General features: G+C 37.7%; 3 protein-coding genes across 3 annotated transcripts in view; all 3 read left to right on the top strand.

The window, feature by feature from the left end:
* Positions 1–1,554, top strand: part of LOC106519292 (serine/threonine-protein phosphatase 4 regulatory subunit 2-A) — a 10,104-nt gene extending 8,550 nt beyond the window's left edge. Inside the window, exon 9 of the mRNA XM_014010887.1 lies at positions 767–1,554. Coding sequence (XP_013866341.1) covers positions 767–1,068 — 302 coding nt within the window. The 3' untranslated portion in view covers positions 1,069–1,554. The remainder of the gene's footprint in view (positions 1–766) is intronic.
* Positions 1,555–4,342: 2,788 nt separating this feature from the next.
* On the top strand, positions 4,343–6,911 carry guca1b (guanylate cyclase activator 1B). The gene is made up of 4 exons (XM_014010882.1): positions 4,343–5,522; positions 5,925–6,074; positions 6,227–6,341; positions 6,476–6,911. The coding sequence occupies exons 1-4, from the start codon at positions 5,319–5,321 to the stop codon at positions 6,598–6,600; spliced, it is 594 nt and encodes a 197-aa protein (XP_013866336.1). The 5' UTR covers positions 4,343–5,318; the 3' UTR covers positions 6,601–6,911.
* Positions 6,912–7,205: 294 nt separating this feature from the next.
* On the top strand, positions 7,206–9,059 carry oard1 (O-acyl-ADP-ribose deacylase 1). The gene is made up of 5 exons (XM_014010881.1): positions 7,206–7,462; positions 7,590–7,755; positions 7,953–8,011; positions 8,107–8,219; positions 8,595–9,059. The coding sequence occupies exons 1-5, from the start codon at positions 7,418–7,420 to the stop codon at positions 8,737–8,739; spliced, it is 528 nt and encodes a 175-aa protein (XP_013866335.1). The 5' UTR covers positions 7,206–7,417; the 3' UTR covers positions 8,740–9,059.
* The last annotated feature ends 1,203 nt before the right edge of the window (positions 9,060–10,262 follow it).

The following is a 10,262-nucleotide window of genomic DNA, read 5'->3' as shown; positions in this document are numbered from 1 at the left end:
CATTTTAAAATGTCTCCAAACTACAATTAATGCATATCCAAACTTGATTTTTAGTTTGAGATCTTCATATTAATATTGTAGTGTTATACAAAAGTATTAAAAGCCAATTTAATTTATTCTAACCAATTTATGTTTTTAGTTACATTTAAAATCTAATTAATTATGGAGTGTGATTTATTTTCAACTCAAAATATCTTCAAACTAATGAAATATAAAGTTATTAATGAGAAAAACCAGTCTGGATAACAGCAGACTGACTGCTCGTAAAATATACCACAGGTCTTGACCACTCATGCATTTTGTTCGTATCTGAAAAAAATCTTATGAGAAAATTGGTGAATGCCACAAATTCTCCTAAACCACTTGTACGCACAACTTAAGAACAAATCTGTTCGTACGAAAGATTCTTGCATGAGGCCCATTGTTTCTATTATTCAGAGCAGAAAAACATGAAAAGGTAAATTGCTTAAGATGTGTCTCATAATACAGTGTTTGCTCTAAGTTCTCTGGTTAGAATGATAAAAAGCATCTGCCCCACCAGATGCTGTCTATAGACAACTTGAGTAGTGCCAATGACTTGTCGGTTTTCCTGCTTTTTGTTATATTGAAATCCTGTTACATACAATCTCATATTTTTACTGCCTTTGTACTTTGTTTTCAAATTTAAAAACGTAGCCATGAAAGCCATTAAACTAGGGTGGCCCATATGTAGTTAGTCACCACTGATCATTGGCAAACATTATGTCACCGTCTGCTTTCTCCTCAGAGCAAACTGGCACAGAGACTGAACCAGCCAGGAAGGAAGGAGACTCAGCTGAGAGCGAGGCTACCCTCAGTGTCCCCAGTGACCACTCTGATGATCAGTCTGAGCAGCCGGATCCATCGGAGACAAACATAAGCTGTGAGGAGGACAGTGAGGCGAGCAGCAGCAGCAGCTGTGATGGAGTGAGCTCAGTCAGAGACAGGCAGATCTCTTCTTCCAGTAATTCCCCCGACTTGTCAACAGAGGGTGGTGCTGACATTTCAGACCATGCTGAGACTGCGTTAGAGCCTGGAGAACATGACTAACCAGAAGCTCAACGTACCAACTGACTTCCTTTTTTTTTTTTTTTTTTTTTTACACTGTATGATACCAACCCAAGGGTATATTTGTAGCACTGTGGACCTTTTAGGCACCAGGACCAAAAGTGACATGGAATTGAGACTCCTCACAGAAGGATCTTAAGCTCTCTTCTGCTTCAGCCTCTTACGACCATTTGTCCGCTGGTCTTTAAACTGGAAGGAGATTATTTGAAAGAAATCATGGAGACTGCCTTTTTTCACTATTAACAAAAAAAGTCAGATTTTTTTTCCCCTGATTTCTATATTTGAACTTATAATTTAACCTTGATAATGTATCTTTGTATTTCATTCGTCATTTATTTCCAAGGAGATCCATTTGACAGAAGTGTGTTTTAGCCTAAGCACAGTAGTTTTGACTTCTGTTTTTTTTATGAACTCATCTCTTTATGTGTGAATGAGGAAACTTGTCATTGAAAATATGAAGCAAAACCTCATAGATGTCTGTGTTTTACGTGAAGCACACACACACACATATATACACACACACACAACAGATACATTGGCTCTAAAAGCTGTCCCTCTATAAAGCACACACACACACATATATATATATATATTTCTTACCCCTTGCACTCATTAGCATCAACCCCTTCAAACGTGTGCAAAATGTTTTGCTTTGTCACTGTAAGAAGCCAACATTTGTGCCAGTAGTGACCACTTTGGTTAGATAAAACATTACTTTGGTTTAAGATTAGCGTTTTCCGCATCAAACTCTAAACAAAAGACAAAGTACTTACACTTTCTGTATGTTATACCTTAGTTGTACAACTATCACTTTTGATAATTCGTATTTTTACAGCACACATCTGTAAATCAGTTTTTTTGTAGACTTGTAATACATGTCCACTGCCTTCGTAAAACGGATTGCTGGAAATTGGAGGCTTAACAGTGTATGATAGTATTCATGGAAAGCAATAAATGCTAAAATTTGAAGCGTTCAAGTGGTTTTATTGAAGTCGCGCATCAAGTTATGTTCCACCTGTGCAGAATCAGTCAGGTAATGATGGGAAGGGTTTCGAGGGCAAACCTGATGTGTGATTTGGAGGAACAGGCTTGTTCTGGTCTGAAAGACGAGAAATGTTTGTCTCTCGAAAATAATCTCTGAAAACATGCCGTGCATTTCTGTAGTCTTGTGCTCTCTGGTGTTGGTTTTCTGGTCCCAGAGCATTAGGCTAAATGGACCTCGTGAGTACAAAACATGACATCAGCTTTTGTTTGTTTTTACCCAGTCTCCGCTGTAGGCAGTACTCCAACATTATTTCTGACGTGCTGATTATATGCTGCAAGCCTAATGTTTACACACTATTAACAACCTCGGATTTTAAGCAAACCTTTTAGCATTCTTGCCTAATGGCTGTAAAGCGATAGTTCTGATTTTTGATGTTTTTAGGAAAAGGTTATGTATCATACATGTTGATAGCTGCTTTCTGGATGAATTGAGGACCTGTTTGAGTGCAGCTGGTTTGCTTTGTCTTACAATAACTCAAGCATTCACAGTTTTATAAATCTTCACACCACTGTTGGTTTTACATTGCATGGTTCTGGCAATATAATATTTCTGTTAGAAGTGCTCCAGACTGCATTGGAAGGGCTACAGCCAGCTGCTGCTGCTATTTGTTTTTATAAACTATTATAATTTGATGTCAACAATCATGCAAAGCAAAACTAATGAGGCTGTAAAAGCAGCAGTGTTTGCATGAAAAGCAAATACATTTTTAGAGTTCAAGATGTTTTTAAATAACTTAAATTCACTTTGGTCTTGACCATCCATGGACTAGTTGGTCTGGTCAGAATTAAACTTTGATTTCCGTTATCCAAAATGGGTATTAACAATAAACAGAACCCCACTTCAAAAGATCTGAACTATTTTATCTACAATCAAAGTATTCAGTGTTTGCTTCAAGTATTGTCGTTTCAAATTTTATTTTATTTTCCTGAGTGAAAAGAGTGGATAAAAAAGCCTCGGGTACAGAAGAATATGTGCAAGGTGATTGAGGGAAATAATACAGGTGGATTGAAAATATTGGTTGTGTAAGACCAGAGGGTATGAATCATTTTAATCATGAGAGGATAACATCCAGTGGCCTTGACGCCTCTAAGCTAAGATTAGCACTATCCCTGCTGTCAGCACATATCACAGCCCAGGATAATATTGGGCCAGTCCAAGCCGATAAACAACAATGTTGTTGCTCTATTGCAAAATGCGCTTTTTTCCCCACTCCACTTTATCTGACAGAGTGATGATGCTTTTCAGTGTTGCCACAAGTGAGAAAAAAAACTGTTCTGGTGGTCTGTTGGGAGCCTGCAGCAGACCTGTAAACAGTAATCAGGTCTATCGGGGATAAATGACCGCTTGACCGAGATGAATCATCAGAATGGTTAGGAACGTCCTATTCTGGAAGATGGTTACACATGTTTACTATTTCTACTGTAAAAAATCCCCTTATTCTACATTTCCCATAATATCTCTAAATGCGTCTTAATAAAGCACTTTTTATGTTATCAGGTGTTTTTTTATTGTTACTATCCATAAATGTTTTGTTTATTTAAATAGATCCCATTAGTCTTTACTGTAGTAAATACTATTCTTCCTGGGATCCACGTTTTATCTTGATGTTTTGACCATTCTAACAATTATTAATCATTTCCACTACTTTGAGTCGTTTCCTTTAAAATTATTTTTGACGAACACTTTTGTATAAAAAATCCAATCCTTACTTTACCTCAGCTTCATTTTAAATAATTTTTCTGGTCACTTTAAAATGGAGTTCTGTGGAAAGATAATACAAACTACTAAACTAGCCCTTATTAGCCCATCAGTATGGTCCAAACAGGGCTGCCTCCAAAACAGACCACTGTTGTCTTAAAAACAACATTCTTCATTGAGTGTATGTGAACTAACAAGTAAAGATTTATATATTTTTTTAACTGAGCATAATTATATTGTCAAAAAACATGAATTTCCTGCCAGAATCAACACAGACTGCACTGGAGATGCAACAGCTGGCTGCTGCTGCTACAGTTGGAAATAACCACAGAATTCGGCGTAAATGGCAAAGTATTGCAATACGCATGACCCAACAAAAACCTATGAAATTCTAATCAAACTTTTTGTAGCATTCATGTCTGCACAAAACAAATAGTTCAAATCTTTCGAAGTGATGTTTGGGAAAAGTCACATTTTATATCCGTGGGGTCCAATCTTGGTCCTTGAGGGCCACTATCCAGCTTGTTTTAGATGTTCCTCTGCTCTTCAGCAGGTTAATCACTTATTCCTTCAACTCAGACAGAGAAACAACTAAAACATGCAGGACAGTGACCCTCAAGCACCAGGATTGGACACTACTGGTTTACATGTTCCATGTAGCTGTCTGAATGACCTCGGTTTGGATAAATATATGTTTTTTTTTAAACTTATTCAAAGTTTTTGCTTTATTCAAAACTTCCTAATGGATCACACAAACAATAAATAAACTTTTACACCACAGTCAGTTTTTTATTAGTTATTCTTGTTGAAACATTAGAAGATTCCTGCTGGAACAGACCCCCAGGCTGCACCTAACATGCTACACTTTGCTGCTGCTGCCCTTTGTACTTGAAATAACTACAGAGTTGTCTGCAAATAACCATACACTGCAAAACTGATGATAAAATCACTAGAGTACTTTAAGTAAACTAACATATTCACAGAACCCCGTTACTAAAATGACCTTGTTGCATCACGTCTGCATCATCAGTGGTCCCTGAAACTTACTTTAGTGAGGCAGCATCCACAATGCTCACAAACCAGGCATGTAACGGTTCTTGTTTAGCTTTGGTACATGCTGCAACCCAGAGAAAATCCTTTCATCTTCTTTGTATGAACTAATTGAGTTTGACAAGTCTTCATTTATAATCCATTATCACGTGATCCACACAAACCTGAGTCTCATCCTCACTTTTAGAAAGGATTTGTTGCAACCCAGATCCTAATGACACGTCTGCTCCTTTTGGCCTTTCGTTCTTTTTTGGATTATTTTAGTTTCTGCTGATCAGCAGTAACCCTGTTGGAGGAACTGGCTTTTACTGACCACGTTTTAGCTTTTCTAGATTTTATTTAGTTAAGGAAAAGTTTCAGAGAAAGTTCTCTCAAACTGGTGAATGTGATGTAAGAAACAATTTCAACATTAGGGGAGTCGGAGAAACACCTTCCTACCATGGGTCAGCGTCTGAGCGAGGACAGTGACCCGGACAAGGAAATCGATGTGGCGGAGCTGCAGGAATGGTACAAAAAATTTGTTGTGGAGTGTCCGAGTGGAACGCTGTTCATGCACGAGTTCAAGAGCTTTTTCGGCGTTACTCATAACAAGGAGGCTGCAGATTACATCGAAAACATGTTTCGAGCCTTTGACAAGAACGGCGTAAGTACTTCACGCAGTACTTACTCAGTACTTAGTGCTATGCTCCACAGCATTGACATTTGATAAAAGGAGCAACTTTTATTGCTATCTTTATTATTTCATTGGCATACTTAAATAGAAGCTAGTTCAGCTGCTGTTTAATATACTGTATACAGCAGTTTGTAGTTCAAGTATGTGAACTCATTAAACTAATTTTACAGATATCCCGGTTTCACTGTAGGAGGCATTTCTTAAAGATGCCACTTAAAAACATCAAAAGCATAATTTAGGATTTTATCAAAAGCCTCTAAAGATTTATAACATTTTCCTAAATAATTAATGTACTTTATTTAGCATGTTTAATCAAGGTGTCTCCTATGAATGTTTGTTCAGTGTTTGAACTATTCCTGTTTGTGTTCTCAGGACAACACCATTGATTTTCTGGAGTACGTGGCAGCTTTGAACTTAGTCCTACGAGGAAAACTGGAGCACAAACTTAAATGGACTTTCAAAATGTACGATAAGGACGGAAGTGGGTGCATCGATAAAACAGAACTTCTTGAAATTGTGGAGGTAAGGTTTCCTCCTGTTGTGGCTCTCACATTTCCTGTATTGTTGATGGTGTTTTAAAAGATTTACAATGCCTCCAAAGAAATCCTTAGGCTTTATAATGGAAAGAAATTGTGCAGGAGTCAGTTAAAAAAAACATTTCCTGCCTTTTTCAGTCTATTTACCGGCTAAAGAAAGCCTGCCATGGAGAACTGGATGAAGAATGTAACCTGCTTACTCCGGACCAAGTGGTTGATCGGATATTTGAGTTGGTTGATGAAAACGGAGATGGTAAGTGTTTGCTTTTTTTTGGACTTTTATGTGCTTTGTTGGGTATTTGTCAGTCTGCTGTAATGAACTGATGACGTTCTTCTGACAGAAAATACAGGTTTAAGCATAAACTCTAACTGTCCTTTGCCACATAGGTGAGCTCTCGCTGGATGAGTTCATAGACGGAGCACGGAGGGACAAGTGGGTGATGAAGATGCTGCAGATGGATGTGAACCCTGGGGACTGGCTCAATGAGCGGAGACGCAGCGCAAACTTCTAAGACTGACTCCTCCAAAGGACGTGTGATCATTCACTCTGTGACTTTGTATAAAATGTAAATAAACGTCAAACCGTCATTTCACTTAAGATGATTTTAGATATATTTCCATCACAATCTTGTTTTGCTTCTCTTTAACATCAAGCTATAGAGCTAATGCAACAGTACTCTTCCTCTTATTTTTTGCATATTATGTAAATGTAAGTTTATTTATGTATTTTACACATGCAGTAGTTGTAAAGCACTTACTATATTTTTTCTGTCATAAATCAAGTGTAACAGTTGTTTAATAAATCAACACACTAAAACTTTCATTTTTTTCCTATTATTACTGTTACTGCATTTTTATGCTTATCTATCTATTATTACTGTATTTTTATGTCTATCTATCTATCTATCTATCTATCTATCTATCTATCTATCTATCTATCTATCTATCTATCTATCTATCTANATGTCTATCTATCTATCTATCTATCTATCTATCTATCTATCTATCTATCTATCTATCTATCTATCTATCTATCTAAAATCTCGAATTTCCTCGCGAGACATTCTGTGGTTTGGCATTAGCGCTTGTGTTGTACTTCCAGCAAAGTCGTAAATCTAACCGAGATAGTTTAGTTTTTAGCATTTAAAGGGTTAGCTTCTTTTAAAACGAGTCTAAAGCGTCTTATTAAAGCTAATAAACTAGTCTTCTTCTCAAACGTACCTGTAGATACTTTTTTATGTCGTGTTCTTGTCGGTAATGCTAATGCTAATGTAGCTACAACTTCAAAGACTTTTCCTAGAGTCAGAAAAGGAGCTCCAGCTGGTCTCAATGTCGTCGAACGTCCAGGCTTCTTTCTGCACGGACACAAAGAAGGTAAAGCTTTAAGATACTCGACTGGACTGTTTTATTTGCCTGGCTTTAAATAGGCAGGCTGCTGTCGGTGTTGTTTTCCGGTGTTTACCTTTTATTAAACGGCGCAATGCTCCCCCCTGCTGGTCAGCTAGGTGAAGACAGCTGGAAGCCGCTTTACGTCACCGGGGACCTGTTCTCGTGCCCAGCGGATGACGCTCTGGCCCACTGCATCAGTGAGGACTGTCACATGGGGGCAGGGGTAGCGGTCACGTTCAGGCAGAAGTTCGGAGGGGTTTCAAAGCTGAAGGAGCAGAGTAAGTCAGTCTGATCACTCAAAACTCACCAGTAATAATACTGATAAGGTGCTGAATCTGATTACAAAACACATTGCAACACTAACCATATTATTAGTAGCCTAAAACATATATATTTAGAGTTGTTTACTACAGTTCAGTGGATTTCATTTACTTTACGGTTTTGTATTATTTAATGGTCTTGTTTGTCTCAACAGAGAAGGTGACTGGGCAGTGTGCTGTACTGAAACAGGGAAGACGTTTCATCTACTATCTAGTAAATATGTTGTCAGTCAATATACAGCACAAAATAAAAGTTACTTTATTCAGTCTTGTATATTTCAGTCACTTTTTCTGATGTTTGTGTCTCAGATTACGAAGAAAAAATACACCCACAGACCCACCTATGACAGCCTGAAGCACAGTCTGGAAGACATGAAGTCTCACTGTGTAGAAAATGGAGTGACAAGAATATCAATGCCTCGGTAAGGTATCCTGCATCTCCTGTCTTCAACTCTAAAGAAGTTGGAATGTTGCATAAAATGGGGAAAAAAGAAAAAAAATCTAAACAGAACTCATTTGCAAATAGTCTAAAACCTGATTTTATTCATAGAACATCATATGTTTAAACGAATAATTTGTGCCATTTTCAAGAAAAAATAAATCATATTAAATATGGGTTTATAAGATTTGCAAATCATTGCATTCATTCTGCTTTAGTTGCATTTTAAACACTTACCTAAAGTTGCGCTACTGAAGCCTTGAAATGTTTTTCAATTTTTTTCTGCTTAAAAATTCCCAGAGCTTCGTGCTCGTATGGCTCTGATTAAACAGCATGTTTGTCATTTGCCATTTCTCAGTATTGGGTGTGGACTGGACGGACTGAAGTGGTCAGAAGTGTTGATGATACTGGAACAGGTCTTCAAACACACAGGCATCTCCATCACAGTCTACAGCCTCCCTCAGAGGGAAGAAGCCACAGTGATGAAGGAAAACATGCGCTGACGATTCATGAAAAAAGCCACTCTGTTTATTTAGTATAATTTTTTCTATTGTTCCAATAAGGGTTTGCTTTTTCCAGTGGAAAATATGTTTTGTTATAAATTATTTGCAAATATGTTATTCAAAAGAAGGTTAATCAAGTTAAAAATCGAGTCTGTAAGCTCGTAGTTAAAATATGTACAGAAGAATTATTGTGAGGGCCTTAATATGAAGTGTTTCATCTCCTCCTCTGACTGATCTGCTGGGCTTTAGAAGTTGGAAAAATATGTTTTGGCCCTAAATTTAAACATTTATTGTTAAGTCTACTCAATAAACATGTTAAATTAAGTTTTTTTTTTTGGTTTTAGCGGTGGTGAGTTGCAACCCCCCCCCCCCAAACAAACAACTGAGCTCTACTTGGTATTTCCTGCATATAAACATCCTCTTATAAAAACTGAAAAGCACTACATGTCCAAATGATTAAATGTGAAATAAATAATACAGAAAGGGGTGTTTTAGTTTAAATTTAAGACTTGTAATTGGGAAATTCCCACTTCCCAGTATAACTGGGCTGCAGTAAATCTAGCTGGCATTAATACAGTGAAATTGAGATTTTACACTGTGGGCTGCTGGTTAAACCCTGTCAGTGGGAGGCAGTTACTTTGTGAGTAAAATATTCAACATGAACTCTGAGATAGTTTATAGTCTATGATGGATTTAAAGAAACACCCACTGATTGAGATCAATACTTCATTGAAGTTATCCCTGGTCACATAAAATGCTGTGGTGGGCCACTTCTGGCTCGCAGGCCTTAAGTTTGACACAGGCACTAGAAGATAAAAGAAATGATGAACATCCAGTCACCACCAAACATCATGCTTGGTGAAGGTTGATCCTCAATACTCATTAGAAACTTCATTGGGTACATCTTTGGTAGGACCACCCACCCATTAGTCTTCATGTAATTGGACACTTGTCCATAAACAGTCCCACGTTCCAGGTGTAAACTCATGATGGTGCTCATTGACCTCAGGTGTTCATCACTGCTTGCAGCTTACATTTTTATCTTGTTTATATTATTTTTGTCCTGGTTGTTTGGACATGATATTCTTTCACAATCAGATTTCCCCCTGAGAATTAATCAAGTATCCTAACAAACTAGCAAAATGCCAAAAACTTACATTCAATTTCAAGTTTATTTATATAGCGCCAAGTCACAACATACGTTGTCTCAGGGCACTGTACATAAAAAGAACAATCTAAAGAAGAAACCAGCAGGCTGCGTTGAATCACTTCATCACAGTCTCCCATCCTGAGCAAATTGTGGAGAGGGAAAACCCCCTGCTAATCAGGAAGAAACCTCCAGCAGAACCAGGCTCAGGACAGGCGGCCATCTGCCTCGACCGGCTGGTTGAGGGACAGGAAAGAGACAGACAAACACAGAAGAACTGGTCCGGGACTGGTCCAGGTGCACCTTCTTCTGGAAGAGACAAAGAAAAAACATGATAGAAATATTAACAATAACATGTAGAGAAGAGAGACTAAAG

The sequence above is a fragment of the Austrofundulus limnaeus genome, unplaced genomic scaffold (assembly GCF_001266775.1).
Source record: "Austrofundulus limnaeus strain Quisiro unplaced genomic scaffold, Austrofundulus_limnaeus-1.0 Scaffold75, whole genome shotgun sequence".
Lineage (NCBI taxonomy): Eukaryota > Metazoa > Chordata > Actinopteri > Cyprinodontiformes > Rivulidae > Austrofundulus > Austrofundulus limnaeus.
This window is presented reverse-complemented; position numbering and strand designations above follow the sequence as displayed.

Coding starts and splice junctions, on each gene's coding strand:
- guca1b (XM_014010882.1), top strand. CDS start 5,319: ATGGGTCAGCGTCTGAGCGAGGACAGTGACCCGGACAAGGAAATCGAT. Junction 5,523..5,924: donor GAGCCTTTGACAAGAACGGC/GTAAGTACTTCA, acceptor TTGTGTTCTCAG/GACAACACCATTGATTTTCT. Junction 6,342..6,475: donor GGTTGATGAAAACGGAGATG/GTAAGTGTTTGC, acceptor TTTGCCACATAG/GTGAGCTCTCGCTGGATGAG.
- oard1 (XM_014010881.1), top strand. CDS start 7,418: ATGTCGTCGAACGTCCAGGCTTCTTTCTGCACGGACACAAAGAAG. Junction 7,756..7,952: donor TTCAAAGCTGAAGGAGCAGA/GTAAGTCAGTCT, acceptor TTGTCTCAACAG/AGAAGGTGACTGGGCAGTGT. Junction 8,012..8,106: donor GACGTTTCATCTACTATCTA/GTAAATATGTTG, acceptor TTTGTGTCTCAG/ATTACGAAGAAAAAATACAC.